This window comes from Spinacia oleracea, chromosome 5 (assembly GCF_020520425.1).
Source record: "Spinacia oleracea cultivar Varoflay chromosome 5, BTI_SOV_V1, whole genome shotgun sequence".
NCBI classification, from domain to species: domain Eukaryota; kingdom Viridiplantae; phylum Streptophyta; class Magnoliopsida; order Caryophyllales; family Amaranthaceae; genus Spinacia; species Spinacia oleracea.
In genome coordinates, this window is record NC_079491.1 from 47,699,093 (window position 1) to 47,723,799 (window position 24,707).

Consider the following 24,707-nt stretch of genomic DNA (forward strand, 5'->3'; position numbering starts at 1 on the left):
ACTCAATTCGGATGAGTAACGAAGAAACGGCCGAAAAACTGCGTACGTATAATTAAATAAACGCAATTTGCAATTAATTAACAATTACGAAAATTAATCACCCCTTTTAATTCTTGCAAATTTGTAATGTTTAACCATGTTCATGCAATTTAGATTATGAAAATAATAAGGGGCTCGTGATACCACTGTTAGGTTATGATACATATGACAATTCATAAATCATGCGGAAAAACCATAAAGCCAGGAAAACATATTATTTACACATAATCATTTAGCATAGTTTAGATGCATACTCTTTGTTGCGTGCCTTCCCTAGCTGCGCCCGAACCGAACAAGAACAAGTCTTTAGGACTCCAAGTGTCGTCCCTCCGTAGATAGTCCACAGCACGTCCGGATCCGCCTTAAGATTGACCAACTAGAATCGCACTTAAGGTACTATTATTTTCGGCACTTTATAGGCAAATATGTGACTGAATTTTTCTCTCAAAAACTCACTTTGAATACTTTGAAAACTTGTTATAAATTGTGAGCCCTAGCCTCATATTTATAGGGGTATGGAAAGGGAATCGAAATCCTACTCAGATACAAATTAATTAAACCTAGAATCCTACAAGAACTCTAATTTAATTAATTTATCAAATAGAATTAGGAATTTAATCATTAACCGAACTCTGCATGTTTTAGGAAACGTGCACGAACACAAACACTTGCACACACACGCACGGCAGCCACGATGGGCCCCCATGCGTGCGCGCGAGCAGCAGCCCACGCAGCGCCCGCGCGCGCTGCGCGCTGCGCGTGTTGTGCGCGCTGTGCGCGCTGCGCAGCCTGCTGGGCCTGGCCTTGCGCTGGGCCTGGCGAGGCTGTTTGTGCGGCGCGCTTGGCTTGCTGGGCGATGGCCTGGCTTCGTGCTGGGCCTCGTCCGGCAGGCCTCGTCCGATGCTTATTCGTACGATGCGCTTCCGATTAAATTTTCCGATTCCGGAATTCATTTCCGATACGAACAATATTTAATATTTCCGATTCCGGAATTAATTTCCGTTTCGAACAAATATTTAATATTTCCGTTTCCGGAATTATTTTCCGATTCCGGTAATATTTCCGATTCTGACAATATTTCCGTTTCCGGCAATATTTCCGATTCTGGCAATATTTCCATTTCCGATAATATTTTCCGATACGTACCATGTTTCCGTTTCCGGCAACATCTACGACTTGGATAATATTTATATTTCCGATACGATCCATATTTCCGTTTCCGGCAATATCATCGTTTCCGGAGTATTCATTTCTTGCCTGTGACGATCTTAGCTCCCACTGAAACCAAGATCCGTCGGTTCCGAATATTCATAGATGGAGTATTTAATGCCATTAAATACTTGATCCGTTTACGTACTATTTGTGTGACCCTACGGGTTCAGTCAAGAGTAAGCTGTGGATTAATATCATTAATTCCACTTGAACTGAAGCGGCCTCTAGCTAGGCATTCAGCTCACTTGATCTCACTGAATTATTAACTTGTTAATTAATACTGAACCGCATTTATTAGACTTATCATAGAATGCATACTTGGACCAAGGGCATTATTTCCTTCAGTCTCCCACTTGTCCTTAGGGACAAGTGTGCATTTCCTAATTCCTTTGTCGCTCGATGCTTGCTCTTGAACATAAGGTAAGAGTTGTCATCCTTATTACGTCCAGAGGTGTTCCTCGGTTTCAGAGTTCAACTGATCAAATAAACAGATAATCATAGCCTATGATTCATCCGAGCACGGCCATGCATTTCACAGCTTCTAGCTCTCCGAGTGGCCTTGTACAACTTTTAAGCATCTCATCCCGATTTATGGGAGGACAATCCCAATCTTGCGATCTTGAGATTAGACTTCGTTTGATAGGTGATTACCTGAGCGTTGCCTTTATAGCCTCCTTTTACGGTGCGACGGTTGGTTAACGTCAAAGCAACCAGTTCTCAAACAAGTAATCTCAAATCACTCAGGTATTGAGGATTTAGTGTCTAATAATTTAATGAAATTTACTTATGACAGACTTTCATCTCTTACAGTAAAGTTTCATAGGTCTTGTCCGATACTAGTCTTCCCAAAGTAAGTATCTATGCAAATGATTATGACATTGCCATGTCCACATAGTTCAAGAAACAGAACTACTAGTCATCTTGCATTCTAATCGTCTAACGTTTTCTATGCGTCCAATTTTATAGAAAACTCCGACTAGGGACCATTTTCAACCTTTGACATTCAAGTTCACTTGATAGACATTTCTTAGTCACAGGACTGGTCCTGACAGTCTATCTTGAATATATCGTCAAATTGAAGGGACTCATCATTTAATAAACCATAAATTAAATGGAAAAATGAATTCATTTCATTTATTGTGAATGATTAACCAATAATGTTTTACAAAGATTTAAACTCTAAAACTTTAAAACATTAAACAGAGACATCAAAGCCATTCTCCAATATGCTTGATTCCCATAGCCATCTTTAAATCCACTTCTAAAGTCCTTAAAGAATAAGTGTTCGAATTTTCTAAAGAACTTCGAAAAGCCTTCGGAATGTCCGTTTTATGTTTGTTGTTTGCCTCGAATACTTTCGAGGTCTATTTTCTTCCACTTGTCATTTTGGAAACGAATCTCCAAAAGGACATTATTTCGAGCAAACAAACATTATGTTCTCAAAAATTCGTGGTAGAAACAATACCCGTGTGTTAGAGCTGATCATGGGCGGGGTAACCCGCTAGGCCCGACCCGCTCGGCCCTCTAAAATAGCGGGCTTGGACAAAGCTTTTTGAAAAAAATTGAAAGTTGGGAGGGCTAGGCCCGGCCCGTTAATAAAAATGGGCGGATTATGGCGCACAAAATTTATTAACGGGCAAGCCCGCCCAGCCCGCTAAATTAAAATAAACTTACTTTTTATTTGAAGTAAACTTGCTTACAATTCTGATGGTAGATCATTCTAGGTTTCTAGAGTAACTAATTAATACTTCCTATTGCCTAAAAGAAACCCTAAAGCCCAAAGGCAATCTAATAGACTAACACTTTCATTTCACAAAAATGCCGCCAGTTACCCTTAGTCCTCTACTCTCTTACTCTCTTACCTCCTTCTTCTTCTTCTTCTTCTTCTTCTTCTTCTTCTTCTTGCTCTACTCTCTTACTCTATTGCAAATATCTAGTAGGTATAACAAGGTTAATTAATTAACTACCAGTTAAAATAGTGCTGAAAAAATTATGTATTACACTTTCATAAGCCCGATAGCTCGCGGGCAGCCCGCATTTTATGTACAGGGCGGGTAAGGGTAATAAATATATTTTTGGCGGACGGGTAAGGGCAGCATTTTTAAGCCCGTTGGACAGATTTTTGGGAAGGTTGCCCGTCCGTTTCCCGTCCAAACCCGCAAACGATCAGCTCTACCGTGTGTCTCATTTGAATAAATCACAATGAAACATATATCTATACCTGGGCCTTAGTTTGTCGAATAACAAACACTAAGCTCCCACTGAGTTTAGGAACTCTTTAGATATATATTATGAAAGGATATTCTGAAATTACTTTTCAATAGCTTTGACGAATTTGGTTTAGTTTGGTGGTAGTTGAGCATTTTGTTTTAGAAATTATAGGAAAAGTCATTATGATTCATCATTGATCGAATCAAGTACTAATTGACTTCGATCATTCCAACGTAGATATGCCATATCTTATGGAGCTAGATCGTGAAATTACAACACACAATCATTGATGATCATTTTTGGTCTTAAAGTAATCATCGTCATGAGCTAGATCTTTATGATTTCTTGCCATGTGGATTTTATACTTCTGAATCTTTGAACTAGCCAAACATATTCGAACTTATATCACATTGAGTAAATAAACCTATATTCACTCAAATCCATGTGAAATAATAAAGTCATAAAATCTTTCTTTAGCTTTGAACTCTATTGTCTAGGTGTTCTAACAATAGTTCATTTCTTTTGTTACTTTCAACAAGTAAGACTAACTCGTCTTGAATGATCTAGAAATCAATCAACTTTCAAAAGTCCATCAAAATAGAGCTTTTGAATGTTAACTTGTTGACATGGTCTAAGTAACAAAGCCAAATATTAGTGGAACTCAAATCAAGAGTTTGATTTGAACCTAGTAAAGTTCTTATTGTTAAAGAGTTGTTTGTTTTAATCAAGCATACTGACTCAACCCGTAAATGACCATTTCATTCAAATAAACAAACAAACATTGTTTTTGTTTTTCTTGAATGTGAGTCTTTCTGTGTTTGAAAACAGAAATTTAGGTATGTTGATTATGGAACAAAATAGCCTTTAAGTTCCAGCCTTTGAAAGGACTTAAAACAAACTAGATGACCCTACAACTAATGTAGCATCAATAGTGTAGCCTAGCTTCCATTGTTTGAGTTATTACCAAAGTAAGAACCTCAAGCGGTATATGATACCAAGGAAGTTTGATTGCCAGGTTACTTTTCTTTAAACATAAACTTATAGGTAGAAACGGAATCGTAAATTCCTTTCATTTGTTCCTTGTTTTCCTATTTCTTGTACCCTTTCTTATAGTCTTAAGAATTGAATTCTTTAGTGTTGACTTTTATACTTTGTTAGACATGTCCAATGTCACTCCAACAAAGTTCTTACCATTTTATTTATGTTGAATATTCTGTTTCAACTAGACGATCTTACCAGAAGCTTCTAAAGTTCTCTAAGCATCGATCTATGCGAATGTCTAGGGACTAGACTCATTCGAGAATTAAATGGATAAAGATATTAGGTTGTTAACCATTGGTAAAGCTGAGTGTTAAACTCAATGCTTTATGATCTCAAAACTACATTGTATTTTGAATTCACAAGCACCAATCGGTTTGCCATTCGACTTTGATATTCGAAAACAACCATAAAAGTCGCTAAAAGAAACGTACATTTTAAATTGCTCATTTTCACTCATTTCCGTGAATCGTTCTTGGATTCACTACCAATCGAGGAAATTTAATGTTACCTTTCTAAAAGGATTTACTGCAGTGCAAGATATTTAATTATAAACAATAATTAAAACATACATTGAAGCATGCAAAGTCCAAAAATTTATCATGAGTAATAACTTGAAAATTAAAGCAATCGTGCAATTTAAACAAGTCATTGGCATTTTATTCGAATTTATTGTTCCGGCAGGTGTGAATAAAATGAATCCAAGATCCTAAAATCATCGAAGAATTAAGCACATTATGTATTTAGACTCAATTCTAAAATATTTTAGGTAAGCAAATCCTTTGCTAATAGTCTAGAAACTACTCTTGGTTGATAGGTACGTCCAAGAGCTTATTAGGTAAACCTATCTCATTTGCCACGACATAATAGGACTCCTTACTTATATCGTTGAGTTTCACCAAAACTAACATGTACTCATAATTATTTGTGTACCTTACCCCTTTAGGATCAATAAGTAACACCTCGCTATGGCGGAAAACTATTACTAAGATTGATATAAAGGTTATCCAAGTAAGTGTTATTTTGGCATGGCACCTTTTAACTCAATTTTTTAAAGTTTGGAACTTAACTACTTAAGGCTCTTACTATGTTGGTTAGATTTTAAGTGAACTAAAATCCTTAATCATGCAACATAATCAAGCCACAATCTCATGCATAATTAAGACATATTTAAAGCAATAAATAACTTAAAGCATGCATAAGATATAAATGTGATCTAGTATGGCCCGACTTCATCTTGAAGCTTCAACTTCAAACTCCGTCTTGAAAATGGATTGGAAACTCCGTCTTGAATTTCACCATGGGAGGCGTCATTTTCTTCAAATAGGATACGCTATAATTGAAACTAATTACAACTATTTGATGGTACGTAGACCATATTTAAAATTAAAAACTTTGGTGCATTAGACCAATTTTACATTCAAATTAATGGTACGCAGACCATATTTTCTATCCTATTTGGGCCATACTAGTCACTTTCCATAACCTGCAAAACCGTACATTTACAATATACCATTCACCCATTCATTTATCAATGAATGGCCCACTTAGCAAGTTAGTAGAACATATTATGCATCACATAAATATTTGCAACAATTAATCAAGGCTTCCAATAATCTACAAATTATTCAATCCTTATTAATTCTAATCGAGTTGTTTTTAACCTTAAAAGAATGTAGACCTAATCAAGAGTTTAATGACTAAAAGCTCCCACTAAAACCAAGAAATTTACATGCTTTACGAATTTTAAGCATAAAATTGTATTTCCTAGTCCAACCGGAAACGTACAAATTTAATTAAAATTTAAAGCTCATATAAAATATTATTTAAATCCTTTATTTTATTTTCAGTTGATTAAATTAATTAATTTAAATTTTATCAAGGTTTTAATTTTAGTAAAATAATTAGTATAAATAAATTTATAATAATTAAATTATTCAAAATTAAGTTCCGAGAAAAAATTAAATTACGAACTTAAATTTAATTAAAATCGTTTTCAACCGAAAAATTAAAACGAACAAATCGGGCTAAGACAAGGCCATAGGCTTGTGCCCATGCCTCGTCGAGGCCTTGAAGCAGCAACACCCATGGGCCGCCACTCGTATTGGTCGTAGCACAAGCATGAGCAGCCACGCGTAGCACGCAGCAAGCCGAGCAAGCCACGCCTACGCGCAGCAGCTCCCTCGCTAGGCGGGGCAATGCTCGTTGGGAGACCCAGCGCACACTGCCCGCGCCCGGCCTTGGTGCTCGATGCCTTGTTCTCTCCTCTCTCCCACGTGCACACAGCACACACCGCACAATAGGGATCCCCCCCCCCCCCGCGTGCGCGCGTGTGCCATGCCTTGCTCACTGCATCGTACCGCATGTCGTCGCATGCCCGCACTATGCAACACCCCTTAAGGGTAACACTTAGCTCCCATTGCTTCGTGCGTGCAAGATTTGTGAACGAATTTTCATAAAAATTAAAACTTTTATAATTTAAATTTATTGACAAAGTAATAGCTCATATTAGTTTCATAAATTTAGGCGAAAAATCAAAAATTTATTATTCAAATTAATTTCCGATTATATTTATTTTCACGGATTCAAATCAAGGTCATAAAATTTTAAAACCTTAAATTTCAACAAATTTTATGGTGGTTTTTTAATCATAGGATCCTAATTAAATTGCTAATTAATTATGAAAATCAAATCAAATTCTAAATTATTCAAATTTCAACAAATTAATTACAATTACAAATTAGGTTGTATAATTATCAAGTTTAGGCTTTAAAATTGTTAAACATATACAGTAGTTCAATCACAGATTCAAGATTTACATACAAGATTCGCAAATATTTAATTTAACATCTTAAAAATTATAAATTTTGCGTTCGAAAAACTAAAACCTCCAAAAAGTCATAGTTAGGCTTCGAATTTGGAAATTCTGGGTTCGGCATCAAATCTTTGATTTTAGTCAAAATTTTAAAACGTCGTTTACATGCGAAATTCACTATAAAAATATACGATTCCGACCATTATTGACTAAACTGCCGAAAATCCTGCGAACATATAATTAAATAATAGCACGAATTTGCAATTAATTACTTTCAACGAAATTAATCACCCCTTTAATTCATTGCAAATTTATAAATTTAACCATGCTAACTATAATTGATTATGGAATTATTTAGAGGCTCGTGATACCACTGTTAGGTTATGACAAATATAAAACATATATTTCATGCGGAAAAATCATAAAGCCAGGAATCCAAATTAATTGCCACATAGTCAATCATCATAATCTAGGATACATACATGTGACGCGTGGCTTCCCTGGCTACTCCCGAACCGAACAAGAACAAGCTTAGAACTCCAAGTGTCGCTGTGAGGAGGTCGAAAAAGCACGAGGCTAATGCGTGACCTCATCCCTCGTGGGTGTGACGATTCTTTTTATTCAATCAAGTGTAATTGGATTTCTTGTGAGTTTACACCCAATTGACTAGTAATATAGGAGTCGCCATTCAGTTTTTAACGACAATGAGAAAAACTGACAAAACCCGGTTATCGTGACATAAAGGGAGTGCAATTATGTTTGACCACGACGGCCGTAGGTTCCCTTGTGATCCCTGGTGTGGGGATCTCTCAACATACACCCGCAAGGTAGAGATTGAGGGTTCGGGGGACTGTAACTACCGAGAGGAGTACTCGCTCGTCGATAACTCCAGAGGCAGGATATCCTTACTAGCTCAGCATAAATAATTGAAGGGACATGCGTTAACTATTAAACTAATCTGAGTTGATTTTAGCAATATGCAACATATAATACTAGATCGATCGCGATTATCTGATTTAGATTGCATTAAGGGACCTAGCATGATAATCCAATTTCCCAAAAATATTATATTTATTAAGCGTGATAGAACAATCAGATTTAGTTAGTTTAACAGTTCATAAAAAGGGCGAGGAAAGCAATTAAATCATAGAAAAGGGACACATTACGACGCACCCTTGAGAGGTGCGTCACGGTTCTCAGGAAACTAGCCACGTTGACTTTGCTATTTCTCCTTTTTATTTAACGAATCTCAAATTATGGGACAGGATACGTTCTGTTCGATTTATGGATCGATTGCGACAGAACGCGTGAACAATTTCGCAGCGTGAGGCTTAGGCTAGGGGTTGGAGTCAATACTCAGAATATGAATTGTGTGTTGTTGTTTCACGTCGAACTTGGGCTATATTTATAGAAAAGAGTTTGTGGAAAGATAGAATTGCAGAGCTCTAATCCACAAAGAATTAGGAAAAAACACGTACCCAGGTAATTCCAGCGCCCAGGCCTGGGCGCCGAAGATTTCGGCGCCCAGAGCCAGGCGTTGAAAATAGGGTCTGGGCTGTTTTCTTAGTCAGATTCGGATTCCTGAAATCCGTAGTGTTTGAGACTTAATCGAGTCTTTTAGTGCGTATCAATTTCATGACGGAATGCGTCTGGGCCCGTTACGAACTCTAGGCTCGTTAGGATTTTAATTAATACGTAACTCTTATTTTCGAATCATATTAGGAATAGGATTCTCGCAGTTTTCTATCTCATTTAGGATTTATGTTGGAGTGCAACACCTAATTCTGACAGGTTTCTATTTTTTATGACTTGCCACTTTTAGAAGCTACCCTTTACGGCAGTTACTATTTTTAGCAGGTTTCCATAAATAGCAGGTTTCTATAAATAGCAGGTTTCGGGTGAAACGAGAAGGGTGATTGAGATTCGTTATTTTATAGGAGATGCGTTGTTAAGTGGAGATTTATGTTTTCATCATCGAACCTTCCCTTTCGGGAATGGGGACAAAAGTAGGTGTCTACAGTTAGCCCCCACTTTGACTGAGTCTTGGAGTAAGACGATGGTCAAAGTATTAGACGGAGTGCGTCACACAAGCCATGGTGACCTGTTTTTTTGCGAGGGTCTCACGAGCCCCCGAGTGATAACATTTGACTTAAGGGTCATCACTTTGAAGTGTCGACATATCCCTCACGTGTCATTGGGATTTGTCAACTGATAGTATAGAAACTTCCTCACTTTGTCATTGGAAGGATCTAAAGGTGCGTAGAAACTCCCTCACTTTGTCATTGGGAGTAGCTACAGATGTTTTCGAAATCAAAGCTATAAAGTGTAATTGGGCCTGGCCAAGCCCAACCACGAGGTAAAAATGTTTTTAAAGATTCTCATTTTCAGGGTTAGCTAAACGAGAAAAACCCCCTTGTTTTTATGGGACGTAAAACGAAGGAAAATCCAGCACATCGTTCTTTTTTGGAAAAAACGGAAAACCAATCCTTTAATATTTGGAAAAAGGGAAAACCGATCCTTTAATTTTTGGAAAAAGGGAAAACCGATCCATTAATTTTTGGAAAAAGGGAAAACCGATCCTTTAATTTTTGGAAAAAGGGAAAACCGATCCTTTAATTTTTGAAAAAAGGGAAAACCGATCCTTTAATTTTTGGAAAAAGGGAAAACCAGAAAAAGTTATCGCTGCAGCGACTAAGGACCTGCGGTTAGTGGCGCAGACCCCGCCGGCTAAAGATGGCGAGCCTGTCCGCTAAGGGTGGACACCCCGTCCGATAGAAGTGGACGAATCTGTTTTTAAGTTTGTTTGCTTTTTTTTGAAAATAAGGACCTACGCGGCTTGTGACGTAGACCCCGCCGGCTAAAGATGGCGAACCTGTCCGCTAAGGCTGGACACCCTGTCCGATAGAAGTGGACGAATCTATTTTGAAATTTGTTTGCGCTTTTTGAAAATAAGGACCTACGTGGTTTGTGACGTAGACCCCGCCAGCTGAAGATGGCGAGCCTATTTTGAATTTGAAGACTTTATTTTTCGAAAACTGAGGACCTAAGCGGCTAGTGACGCAGACCCCGCCGGCTGAAGATGGCGAGCCTATTTTGAATTTGAAGACTTTATTTTTCGAAAACTGAGGACCTGCGCGGGTAGTGACGCAGACCCCGCCCGCTGAAGGTGGGCGAGCCCTGTCCGCTAATGGTGGACGCCCCGCTCGCTGGAGGTGAGCGAACCTGAATTCGTCTTTTGATTTGGGATTCGCGTGGTTCGTGGCGCGATCTTGCCCGATTGAGGTGGGCAAGTCTTGATTTCTTTTGAGAATTTCTTTTATTCATTCTTGCAAGAGCGAATTCTTTCGAGGGATGCTCGGATTTAGTTGTAACCTGAATGTGGGTTGACAACGTGCTTGAACGGACCATTGTCTCGTGGTCATCACCTTTTCATGGTTTTGAGCTAGTCTTTTCGGCTCAATTTTGCCACCACCTGGGTCCTTGATTATGGCACTATGTATAAGTATCAACGGCGACCTTTGTCTTGAGGTCGTAAATTGGTTTTATTTTTTTAAGACATCCAAACACGGGACTTCGTACAGCGTAGTCTGGGAATATTGTTTTAACTTTGCATAATATATATTTTCTTTCGAGCCCCCAAGCATTCGTGCTTGACGGTCATTTCTTGTCAAAGAGGTTCCTTGGGGATACGCATTCTGTAATGTCCTTGATTGTGTTTGGGATCGTGCTCGTAAGTGCGAGCGATCTTCGTAGTGGTGTGCTACTCTTGACAAAGTCGTGAGGTGCAACTTTCAGTAAGGAAATTGGCAATTTTCGAGTCAAATGGATGCGGCAGGGCCCAATAGAAGTTAGGACCTTTTTTGAGCCTGGGTTCATTTTCGGCGCCCAGGCCTGGGCATTGAAATAATTCACGCCCAGGTGGGGCGTTGAAAATGTTGTTTGGGCTGGTCTTTTGATGACACAGTTGGCCTCTTGTTCATTCGTTTATTTCACTTGGAAGTTCTATGTATTCTCTTCTCTTTTGTTTTTTCTTTATTTTTAGAACGTGATGATTTTCTTGAGAAGCCGTAGCCGATTGGTGGACTACGGTGCTTGTCGCTTTGGGGCGATTATTTTAAGGAACTGTTGCTCTTAAGGCGTACAGTTATTGCGATAGTTGGGCGAGTCTTTATGGCCCGAGGAACATACCTTGAGGCATAAGACTTTGACCGCTCTTGTTGTTGTATATTTTTCCTCTTGAACGCGTTCGTGAATGTTCGATGTATGTGCGAACGAGCGTTCATAGAATGGCCGTCGTGTGCAGTCCATTAATCAGTTTGCTTGAATCATTTTTTTTGAACAATGACTGATTTTGAATAGTTTGCTTAGAAGCTTGATATGGGTCAGGCCCATTCATGAAGTGGGCTCAAACATCGTGCCCTTTCGATTGTTCAAACATTAGCTTCGAGATTTTTTATTTTTCTATGGTTGTTTCGTAGCTTGGAGCCCCCAAGTATGTATGTTGGGATGCTTCCTTTTGGCGTACGATTTTTGTAGGTTCTTTCGAAAAAGATGCCTTGGGGTTCCTGCTCGTGTGGGTGCGAGCTATCCCTTCCGTGGTAGGTAATGTTTTGCTACCTTTAATCCTTAATATAGAAGTCGTGTGGCTTGCATTTTGAATTTGGGCGATAAGTAGTCTTTGCCTCTTTTACACATGCTCTTTGGTCGTGCCCGCATTAGTGCGATATGCCTTACTCTTTTTTTAGACTTGTACCGTGGGACGGTTGAACGTAGGCTTGTGTGGCCTAACGGTGTGTCTTAGAACATTCCTCCAGGCGTTGGGATATCATTATTATTTTTGCATTGGAGTACTTCATCATGCCTCGTTCAGGTGTTCGAACAAGTGTAGCACCTTCTGCGTGGGTTTGCACGGCTTATTACTTCGTTCGATGCGAGGATTCATAGGTGTTTCTTTTTTATTTTTATATCTGGGCAAAACATGGCTAGCAGAAAGATTCAGCGCCCAGGCTGGGGCGTTAAAGATATCGGCGCCCAGCTCTGGGCGTTTGAAAATGATTTCTGGGTATATTTTGACAGTTCTTATCCTTGATTTTTTTCTTTCGCTTTTGCTTTGGAACGATGTAGACTGTGTAACGGGCCCTTTATAGGGCGAGCGTTATGTGCAGTGGTTTGATCGGAGTTTTGGTGACTCGCGATTTTCAGTTACCCTTGATAGTGGGGTGACTTTATATATTCTAAGTAGTGCTTTAGAATTTGGGAGGGGTTGTAGCCATTCTAAGGTTCGTTTTACATGATTAAAGCTTAGGATTGTGCCCCTATGATGTATGTATAGCATTAGCGTCGAGAATTTGCGATAAAATCGTCATTTCGAGCATTTTTAGAGTGTTTTTCTCAAGCCCCCAATTGTAGCTACGGGATTGGCTTGGTTCTATAATGCTTTTCATACGTCTTTATGCATTCATGGTGACATGGATCATGAATAGTTTGAACCAGACTCGTTTAGTGCGAGGTACGTTCGAGTAGTGACCTGCTACTTCTCTTGTAAATGTCGTATTATGCGACATCGCCATGGTCAAGGTAGTAACATGTGGAAGTGTGCCTTGACCAAAAGTTAGGTGCCTTTCTTTACCCATAATTATATTTAGAAATCTTTTTGACTCACTTGCAACATCGGGATAAACGCATACTTAGATTAAACCAACGACTCTTTATTATGTTCGAAGAAGTCTTTGAAAATTATTTGGAAATTATTTAAAATCCGAATCCTACTGTGTAGAATCCGAGGTGTCCTAAGTAAGTTGACTTATAGAAGGGTTCGTACAGGATTATATGAGTGAATCAAAATACTGTTACGATTTTTGGAATGCTGTCTAAGGATTTGCTGGAAGCCAGGGTGCAGGTGTCAAGATATTACTTGTGCCCGTTTGGCATATGCTTTAGGCTTTTAGGGCCATCTTTTCCAGAATTTGCGGGAATATAAACCGTTTTCAAATCGACTTAGATTTACTTGGTGTATGTCTGCATAAAAGGTCAAGGTATACTTAGTTCTTTCCCTAGCTCTTTCATTTCAATTTTTAGCCCCCAGTTGCTATTATGTCTTCCCATTAATGATGCTTTTAGATTTCTATTTTAGATGCCCGTATCATATGTCTGAGTAGGGTGAGCCTTGGTTAAGTGCCAAGTCCTATTGACAATGTCTGTTTTTTTTTTCAAAGGGGATTCGCAAATATTTGAATTACCACGAACGGGTGCCCTGAGTTCGAATGAACGATGGGGCGATGCCGTAGAACAATCCTCTTTATTGCAAGCTTACTGCCTTTACTACTTGTTGGCGATTATGACTGTGTCTAGTGGTGAAAGAAGGTCTTTAAGCGAATGACTATGACTAGTGGTGAAAGAAAGTCTTTAAGTGAGTTAGTTCGCTTTAGGGAGGGTCAAGTTGAGTACTTTAGAGGTCATGGACGCTTGCGCTAGCTCCCATTCAATTGAGGCAAAGCGATCTTTTGAGTCTTGGCTAAGTTCTTAGGAGTGTGAGTGCTCCTTCTGGCAAGGGTACGTGCCCTTTATTATTTTTCGATGTGTGCTCATTTTGGCATCTTGACGACTTGGATTCTTTCCTTGACTTGAATTTTTCTTTCGACTTGGACTGCGAGTAATTCAATTTCAATAAGGGACTCTATTTCTTATTCTTGTTTTTCTATAGGCTTTAATATTTTTGCAAATTGGTTGGACCGAATCATGGATTGCCTACGTATCCGCTTTAAATAGATTTAATTTGGAATTAGGTCTTGCGTAGTTCTTAGCCTAGAAAATGGTTTCTTAGAATGCCGATTTTAAACAAGTACGTTCCGAGGTGGAAACATATTATTTGAAATGGTAGAATAAGTGAAGTTTATTATTATTTAAATCTGCTGCCTTGCCGTAAGCCAAAAATTTGTTTTATATCATATTTTTTTGAGTACATGTATTTTTTGGTGGTACGTATATCTGAATACGTGTTGTACCCCTCCAAGTGTTCGTTATTTTTCCGTGCATGTGCGGATAAAATGACGAGCACTTCTGGACAAATTTTAGCAAGCAGAGAGATTCAGCGCCCAGGCTGGGGCGCTAAAGATTTCGGCGCCCAGCTTTGGGCGCTGAAAATGACTTCTAGGAGGATCTTTTTTGGTGCGCTAAATGCTTCTTTTTCTTTTTAGACGAACTTTTAAAGGCGCTTTGCAAAGTTTCTTTTTTACATTTTATTTTTATTTTTACGTTGAGCGTAGAATGTACTCTTCATTTGTCTCTCTCTTTTTTTTTACATTCGTGACTCAAGACGGTTTGAAAGATGGGTTGAATGAGATAGGATAATTTGTATAGGTATTGGTCAAGCATGAGGATTACATTTGCTAGGGCTCACAATTTGCAGCCTCGAACTAGTGTCATGAGTTTACATCAACCAAGGTCAATGAGTAGCATGGGGACGGCTCAAGGGAATATCAACAGGATGCATTCAAACAAGTTATATGGTCATTATGGTGGTGTAATAATGGGTTTGGGCTTTGGAAATAACGGGTATGACGCACGTGTCAATGGCCGTGCGTGGTTTGCGGTTGACAACAAGTTCAAGAGCAAGAGTCGAGGTAATGGTTTCTTTGGGTTATGGCGATGAGAACATGGATGGGTTAAATGAGCTGAACAGGGACCCCAGAGCGAAGGCGTCTAAGAGCATAAGGATTGGAAAGGGTAGATATCGTAGAATCCTATGATTTGGATTGGTTGACTCGATTCTTTTCCTTCGTTTACTTGGGTAAATGTTGCACTTTTGGGAGGTACGGGATAAGTATTCCATGGCTCGCTCTTTTCGCTCTCCCTTTTCTCTTTCTCTTTTTTCTTTGTTTGCACTTTGGGAGGTGCGGGCTAAGTATTTCATGGCTTGCTCTTTTCGCTCTCCCTTTTCTTTTTCTCTTTTTTCTTTTTCGCTCGAGATTTCCCTCCCCTTTTTATTTAGGCTAAAAGGTAGATGGTTGTGGTCTTTGAGTCACGAGGCGAGACTGAGTGAGCCTCGTTTGGTAGGCCTATAGTGGACCTTTAGCTTTAATAGGCCTAGGGTGGACCTTTTAATTGTCTTACTTTGCAAGCATATTTAGTCGTTTCTTAAAGTGTGCAAATAGCGTAGATTCGAAACGTTGTTTTTACCTTATTGAAATTTAACGAAAGAATTACATCGAAAATAAATTTTTTTCGTTTCTTTTCAGACTCCAGTTTCTGGGATTTAATTGGAAGTTGTGATTTAGACTCGAACTTTCATTAATCTTTCTGATTATAACCCGTGTATGAATACAAGGAGGTGGCCTAGACTCAAAATAATGACGTGGCGTAAGCCTATAACACTTGACCAAGCGACTCTCAGACTTAGGCTAATTGGACCATACCTTTCGTTGGTTGACACTTTAGATTTTAACCCTTGGGTGTTCATTTGTCATGCGCCATTTTGCTTAATGTTGGCAAGGTAGTTAATTGGGGAGATCGAATTTTTATTTTTGCAAGACTAGAATCATTAGTGCGGCTTCTCTCTTAGTGTGTATTGCTTTACCCCAATGGTAGCCTTATGGTATGCCGATTTGGGTATTTTCATGGTTGGTCATGTTGCATTCATGGAAAATCTTTTAGTCCGTACTTAGTAGTATTTCAAGGAGCGAGTGACTCGAGAGGACTATGATAGTCGTGACCCAATGTGATTATAAGCCTTGAGGCCATTAATTTTTTCTTTTCCAATGGTATTGACACCTTAGGTTCACTTTGGGGGTTGTGCGACTATGGGGGAATGATTTTCAGAATGTGACCGTTTCCATTTTGCAAATACATAACATATTCTTTTTGTGGGTGAGAGAGAGTATTGAGGCCGTAGACTCTTAGCAAGGGATGACAATTACATATGGGTGCTTATTGATTTAAATGTTAGGAAGGGAGACTCAATATGGTTTAACCTTTTGACTTGCAGAACGACACCAAGCATTAGGACCGATTTTATGGATAAGACAACTAAGACTTAGGATTTAGATTGTACTTTTGGCATAGCCTAGTCTAGACTCGGTTTTTTTTTTTATTCGAACATTATTTTTCTTTAAAGACTCTATTTGAACATTATTTTTTTTGAATACTTTGCCCATGTGACATCCAAGGTTATTTTGATTAGCGTGCTCGGTTTTGGAGCCGAACATTGTCGTCATAAGAGGCCTAACGACGACACAAAGAGTTATTTTATTTTTTTACAAGTCGCTTTTAGAATCGAGTGCCTTTTCATACGCCCTCGCAGCAATTTTTTCGAAAAGTTTTTCTTGCTACGTATATTTTTTTTATGCGCGGGCACCGAGGCTACTGTGCCTGACCAAAAGGTCAGGCAGCAACTTCAGCGCCCAGCAGTGGCCGTGAGAAATATTGGCGCCCAGCCAGGGGCGTTGAAAATGCGTCCCTGGCTGGTTCTCGTTTTCAGTTTTCGTCTACTTTTGTTTCTGCGACTTTAATTTTGCGTGCCTGCCTAATAACGTCCTTTACGCGTTGTGCAACGTTTGTGGGATTCGTTACAGGCCATCCCGAGCGTCGCTTATTTTTGTGGCGATCATTCGGGTTTGCGGAACACGTATTTCGGTATAACTCTTTGGCAAATTAGTCTATGAATGTTTGGGCAATTTTTAAGGTTGTTGGTTTTCTAGGATAGTTTGTCACACACAATCATATATTTCGCTACACATAACTAACATTCCATCATGAGGCAATAATAATATGTCATGTAGTTTATGATAGGCTTCTATGGGTAGTTATTTGCGCCTGACTTGGTACTGCTTCTATCGTAGATCCAACCCATGCCCCGGTCGAGGTAGTGTCTTCAACAGACGAATTTCACTCAAGAGGCCAACCCGCAAGTGCAAGCCAAGGGGGCATGCAGGCGAGAGGGACCTAATGGGCGAGCGATTGGGTTCGGGATAGGTGTACTACCTGCACAAGTACCTAGTGGGAAACATGCGCGGCGTGTGCACCCCCCTATTGGCGAAAAGAGGGTATCCTTAGTCCCAACTCCCGAGGGAGCCGAGATTCGTTATGCGGTTCTGTCCCTTCACATTAAAATGTTGATTTTCAGGTCGTCCCAACTTGATGGGGAAATAAACGCGGGGTAGGATCGTTTCACCCTTCGGCTATTTTGATTACCTACGAGCACGAGTATTTCCTTCACTATCCCCAGTGGAGTCGCCACTGTGAGGGGGTCGAAAAAGCACGAGGCTAATGCGTGACCTCGTCCCTCGTGGGTGTGACGATTATTTTTATTCAATCAAGTGTAATTGAATTTCCTGTGAGTTTACACCCAATTGACTAGTAATATAGGAGTCGCCATTCAGTTTTTAACGACAATGAGAAAAACTGACAAAACCCGGTTATCGTGACATAAAGGGAGTGCAATTATGTTTGACCACGACGGCCGTAGGTTCCCTTGTGATCCCTGGTGTGGGGATCTCTCAACATACACCAGCAAGGTAGAGATTTGGTTCGGGGGACTGTAACTACCGAGAGGAGTACTCGCTCGTCGATAACTCCAGAGGCAGGATATCCTTACTAGCTCAGCATAAATAATTGAAGGGACATGCGTTAACTATTAAACTAATCTGAGTTGATTTTAGCAATATGCAACATATAATACTAGATCGATCGCGATTATCTGATTTAGATTGCATTAAGGGACCTAGCATGATAATCCAATTTCCCAAAAATATTATATTTATTAAGCGTGATAGAACAATCAGATTTAGTTAGTTTAACAGTTCATAAAAAGGGCGAGGAAAGAAATTAAATCATAGAAAAGGGACACATTACGACGCACCCTTGAGAGGTGCGTCACGGTTCTCAGGAAACTAACCACTTTGACTTTGCTATTTCTCCTTTTTATTTAACGAATCTCAAATTATGGGACAGGATACGTTATGTTCGATTTATGGATCGATTGCGACAGAACGCGTGAACAATTTCGCAGCGTGAGGCTTAGGCTAGGGGTTGGAGTCAATACTCAGAATATGAATTGTGTGTTGTTGTTTCACGTCGAACTTGGGCTATATTAATAGAAAAGATTTTGTGGTAAGATAGAATTGTAGAGCTCTAATCTACAAAGAATTAGGAAAAAACACGTACCCAGGTAATTCCAGCGCCCAGGCCTGGGCGCCGAAGTTTCGGCGCCCAGAGCCAGGCGTTGAAAATAGGGGTCTGGGCTGTTTTCTTAGTCAGATTCGGATTCCTGAAATCCGTAGTGTTTGAGACTTAATCGAGTCTTTTAGTGCGTATCAATTTCATGACGGAATGCGTCTGGGCCCTTTACGAACTCTAGGCTCGTTAGGATTTTAATTAATACGTAACTCTTATTTCCGAATCATATTGGGAATAGGATTCTCGCAGTTTTCTATCTCATTTAGGATTTATGTTGGAGTGCAACACCTAATTCTGACAGGTTTCTATTTTTTATGACTTGCCACTTTTAGAAGCTACCCTTTACGGCAGTTACTATTTTTAGCAGGTTTCCATAAATAGTAGGTTTCTATAAATAGCAGGTTTCGGGTGAAACGAGAAGGGTGATTGAGATTCGTTATTTTATAGGAGATGCGTTGTTAAGTGGAGATTTATGTTTTCATCATCGAACCTTCCCTTTCGGGAATGGGGACAAAAGTAGGTGTCTATAGTCGCCCCTCCGTAGATAGTCCACAGCACGTTCAGATCCGCCTTAGATTCAATTAACTAGAATATTATCTAAGGTTTTATGTTATTCGAAAGCTTAATTATTTGGCAAATTATTAAGTTAGTTAAAACTTAAAACTATATAAATACTTGTGATTGTGATCTGTAAATTGTGATTATGTATCACCTATTTATAGGGAGGAAATATCGGACTTAGATTTCCACTAGGATTCAATTTACTAATTCGATTAGAATTCTACTTAAATTAATCCTTTTGAATTAAGTGTTCAATCAAACAACTAACTCTTGTGGATTTAGGAAAACCATTAATCGAACAATCCTAAGCGTCTAAGGATTCGAAGCATCGCACGAACACACACACACACACACACACACACACGCAGCCCACGAAGGGGCGCGATGTGCGCGGCTCGGCCCAGCATTGCTGGTAGCACGCGGCCCATTGCTTGGGCGCTGCTGCTGGCCTGCCTTGTTTTGCTCGGCTGGCCTGGCCTTGCTCCGTGCTCGGCTGGGCCTGCCTTGCTTGGTTGGGCTCGCTGCTGCTGCTTGCTCGCTGCGCGGGCTTCGCTAGGCGCAGGCCTAGCTTCGTGCTGGGCCTTGCGTCTAGCAAGCTCGTCCGATGATTATTTCGTACGTCGCGCTTCCGATTCATTTTCCGATTCCGGAATTCATTTTCGATTCGAACAATATTTAATATTTCCGATTCTGGAATTTATTTCCGTTTCGAACAAATGTTTAATATTTCCGATTCCGGCAATATTTCCGATTCCGGCAATATTTCTGTTTCCGGCAATATTTCCATTTCCAATAATATTCCGATACGTACCATGTTTCCGTTTCCGGCAACATCTATGACTTGGATAATATTTATATTTCCGATACGATCCATATTTTCGTTTCCGGCAATATCATCGTTTCCGGAGTATTCATATTTTGCCTTTTGACGATTTCAGCTCCCACTGGAACCGAGATCCGTCGATTCCGAATATTCATAAATGGAGTATTTAATTCACTTAAATACTTGATCTGTTCATGTACTATTTGTGTGACCCTACGGGTTCAGTCAAGAGTAAGCTGTGGATTAATATTATTAATTCCACTTGAACTGAAGCGGCCTCTAGCTAGGCATTCAGCTCACTTGATCTCTCTGAATTATTAACTTGTATAATTAATTAATACTGAACCGCATTTATTAGACTTAGCATTGAATGCATACTTGGACCAAGGGCATTATTTCCTTCATGTGACTACCCATCAACAACATAAAACCAAAACAGAAGTGCAAGATCTATATATTAAAATTATATGACAACTAAATCGAACAATCAATCAAAAATTATATACATCCAAAGTAAGATATAATATCTAAAAATCTAAAATGTAGTGGGCATTCTCCAAGTTCGTAGCTTTTTTATGATAACAGGCTGCCAAAATTTCCTTGAATAAATAGCCCTGCCAAAAACAGAACTAAAGATATATAATAATATTAGCTTTTTTAGAAATAAAACGGAAACAAAAATTAGATCGGAGAAATTATAATCCACGAAATTATTCATAGACAAACGTATAATCAAAGAAATTATTCATACAAATCCACGCAAATCGATGAAAATACACAAACCATACAAATCGACGAAAATATTCTTACACAAACATGCAAATCTAGAAAATTATTCTTACATAAACATTCAAATCACAAAATTACTCTGAGATAAATTTATAATCCAAAACAATTATTATTGAATTATGATGAGAAACCATGCATTAATATGCAAATCCATAAAGTATTATAAAATGAGCAATAATGAAGTAATTCTTGAACGAAAATTGAAATAAAGACATAAATCATTGTTAAATAAATTAAATAATACCTTTATTTCCCTTTATCTAGTTGAGGAGGAACACTGAGAGAGTTGCAGTAGTAGAAACGTAGTTTAATTGAGGAAGAATCAATCAGAGAAGCCACCGCCGTGATTGAGAGAGAGAGAGAGAGGAATGAGAGAGAGAGGGAGGTGGGAGGCTGAGAGAAGTAGAAAATGAAGGGAAATGTTAGGGTTTTCTATTTAAACCAACTAATACATTTGGGTTTGGGCCTTTGGTCCAAATCTAAAGTATTGTAAAATACGGACATATCTTTTTCAGTTTACCTAAATGGAAAATTCGTTGCTTCTTCTTTTATTTCGGGTTATCAGGTCGGGTCAACCCGACCTGAAATTGACCCATTTAATTAATCGGGTTACACAGGTTAGTTCCGGGTTGAAATTTTTAACCTTAACCTAACCTATTTAACTTCAGGTTGGGTTCGTGTCGACCCATTTAATTAATCGAGTTGAAAATCTCAACCCGAACCCGACGTTATCAGGTCGGATCAGCTTTTTCCAGCCCTATCTCCAACAAGAACTATCTCTTGGCCCAACATTGGGGCTCTTGAGTAGTTCTTCAGGGGCTATTGAGCGGCTATTCATGGAGAGCTACTTCAAGGTAGCTCTTGCCCAAGAGGCCTCTAAGAGTAGATTCTTGTTGAAAAGTGGATAGTAACTTTGGTTAAAAGACAATTAATTATGGACCACCAAATGGTAAAAGAGATTGGAGAGCTCACTTGAAAACCCAACCAATGTTTGGTGTTTTTAGGAACGAATTCTTGAGTGTGTCTTGTAGAGAGATAGTGGTAGAGAAATAGTGGAGAGCCCTTCAAGAACTCTTTTTAAGAGCCAACAAATGTACATGCTCTTATGCCAAATTTGTGCTTTAATTGTGTTGAGAGGCTCATTGATTTTTTATTGTGTCAAATCCTGACTATACTGTCTTTCCCTTTAATTATTTTTCTTTTACACTAGTTTTTTGGGTGCGAGTTAAGGTGGCATGGACTGGCGGTGCGGGTGTTAGTGTTGTTGCATTTTCGATTATGCCTTTAGAGTTAGTGATTTTGTCTTAGAAGAGGAATTCGCTCCTCTTCCATCCAAAACCCACCTCTCAACATTCTGATAGAGAAATATACGCTTACGCAATTATATTCTACTGATTAATCTAGTATGAAGTACTCCCTATGTTCCAGAATACTCTAACCGTTTTGACTTTTTGCACTACTCACATAATTCACTTTGATCCTATTTTATTTATAGTATATGAAAATAAATGTTAGTATATAACAATTCCTCCGTTCATTTTTATTCGTAACGTTTGTCGCTTTCACGCATGCCAATGCACAACTTTGATCATTAATATCTTTAATTCTCTTTAAGCAAAAATTATAAAAATTAATATTTTGAAAATATAAATCAAGACGAATCTAATAAGATCCCACATGACTATGTTTTAACTTACGTATAAATTACCAACAATAGTCAAAGTATAATATGTGAATAGTATAGAATTCACAAATGTTGCGAGTATTAAAAATCAGAGTAAGTATATTTTTGGCTTCATCTTATTATATATTTAAATTTTTATAATATGTAGTTAAATATATTGGTGGTCAAAGTTGTACATTAATAAACATGTCGAGTTGTTAAAATGGTGCGACTATTTCAAAATGGATGGAGTATTTAGTTTGGATTAAAATTTTTTTTAAAAAAAATAACATGTAGAATTGTGACACATTTTAAATGAGGTAAACTTGCAATCTTTTATAAAACATCCAAACTGAAAACAGCGCGTACGATAACATTTCCTCCTTTTTACAGAGTAGAGTACCATTTTATTTCTCTGGTCGCTCATTCAAACCTAGACTTGTGGGAAAATAACAAAAAAAACAAATCTCAAACCACTTGAGTCGTCATCTTCCCCATAACACATACTCCAATAAAAAAAAAAAAAAAAACTGAGATTCAATATTTGAATCCTTTCTAGTTTGTAACCTCATCTCAACAAAAATATGATAGAAGAAGCAGGACGGGGTCCTCCTCACGGCATCCTATTTGCAGTAGTAGTATTACTAGTAGTCTCAGCACCCGTCTTAATCGGCGACTGGGAAGCCATTACTGAGTCAATCTCCGAGTTACTCAGTCCAATTGGACTCCTTTTACTCCCTATTATACTCCTTTTAACTATTCAGTTTCTTTCTTCAGATCGAGGCAACTTTTTCACCTCCATTTTCACCGCCACCGGTGAACCTGACTCTATCCACCGTGCTAGTGGCTCCCCTTTCGGTGTCGCACTTGTCCTTGTCATCGTACTCTTCCTTGTCTACAACCGTATGTCGCTCTTTGGCGGTGACGATGATTCCGATGATTAATGGTCATATCATTATATATTATTTATATACACGTCTCCATAGATCTGTCATCATGGGTTCAATGTTTTTGAGTTGGAAATTTGTGAGATCTACTGTGGATTTGTTTTCTTCTTTCTCTAATCAACTTTGTATTTCAGTTTTTGCTTAATTTTGTTGCTTTTCATTTTGATTGTGCATATATGTCAGTGTAATACATTCTTCGTAGTTACTATAGTTAACTAAGTGAAGCTTGTTTTTTTATTACTGTATCAGTATTATCAAATTTGACATTAATGCATACACGTTTCGAGATTTACTGCTATTGCCTTATGATTTTTCAAAACCAGCTACTATGTTAGCTACTATGTTAGCTACTATGTTGACAATTGCAAGACTTAGTTTTTTCTTTCTTTTAGGGTTTTTTTTTTTGTTTTTTTTGACATATGCTTAGTTTGTATAAAATAAAAGGATTACAAACTAAAAGTACAAACTAAAACTAAAATTAAACTAGGGTCCATGAAATACCCTTCACCCTTACATAGCTTATAAACAGGGGGCCAAAGATCACTAGACGTTCCCTTGAGAACCTATCATACTTGGAAGATAAAAAGGGAAGATATAGAAGAAGACAAACAAGCAGGCAAGCAGCCCTAGTTGGGATATCCTTGTGATTCATTCACAAGAGAAATGAGTCACTAACAGTGACTTGAAAAAGATATTATGAACCCCAAAAACATTTGGGGAGCAGCGTTCAAACATGAGTTTTTGAAAGCAGTGAGAACTAATCTCATTGCTAACAGTGGCGGAGGCAGGAATTTTTTTTGGGGTGTCGGCAGTGGTGTTCCCAGGATTTTTAGAGTGTTGTGTCCGGTGATATTCCACAACACACAATATATTACTAAAAAAATGTATCATCCTAAAATTAATCAATATTCATATTATAATCGTGCAAAATTATTACAATTATAGATGTGTGGTAAAAACTGAAAAGAATTACTTAATTTAAGAAAGCGGGTGTTTAAATTCAAAACCCTAAGTGAGCAGTTATTTATAAAACTGGTCTCTTAGGATTATCCCCCTATATTTTTCCAGAAATCTAAGAGATCAGTCGTTTCGCAAGGTTGGTCTCTTATGATCATCTCTATAGTATACCCGATGTCTTACATGCGGAGCGGGTGGTTTTAAGTATAACCTAAGACATCGGTGTTATATAAGAACAGGTCTCTTTGATTTCAGCTATAAGTATTTTTTTTCCAATTTTTTTTTGGGGGGTCGGTGGACCCCCCATGCACCTACCTGGCTCCGCCACTGATTGCTAACCTAAAATGCGATTTTACAAAATATCAAACACCAACACACAACCAGGACCCAATAGCACCACACCCTACTTCCACCCTAACTACCTTACCTCATCGACCAATCTGGAAAAATTCCAACAGCCCTAAGACCACTAATAAAGGC

The 24,707-nt window shown here is 38.6% G+C and overlaps 1 protein-coding gene across 1 annotated transcript; it reads left to right on the top strand.

Annotated features, from left to right (window-relative positions):
* The first annotated feature begins 22,907 nt into the window (after positions 1–22,907).
* LOC110803249 (uncharacterized) lies at positions 22,908–23,267 on the top strand. The gene has a single exon (XM_022008744.2). The coding sequence runs from the start codon at positions 22,908–22,910 to the stop codon at positions 23,265–23,267; it is 360 nt and encodes a 119-aa protein (XP_021864436.1).
* Positions 23,268–24,707: the final 1,440 nt, after the last annotated feature.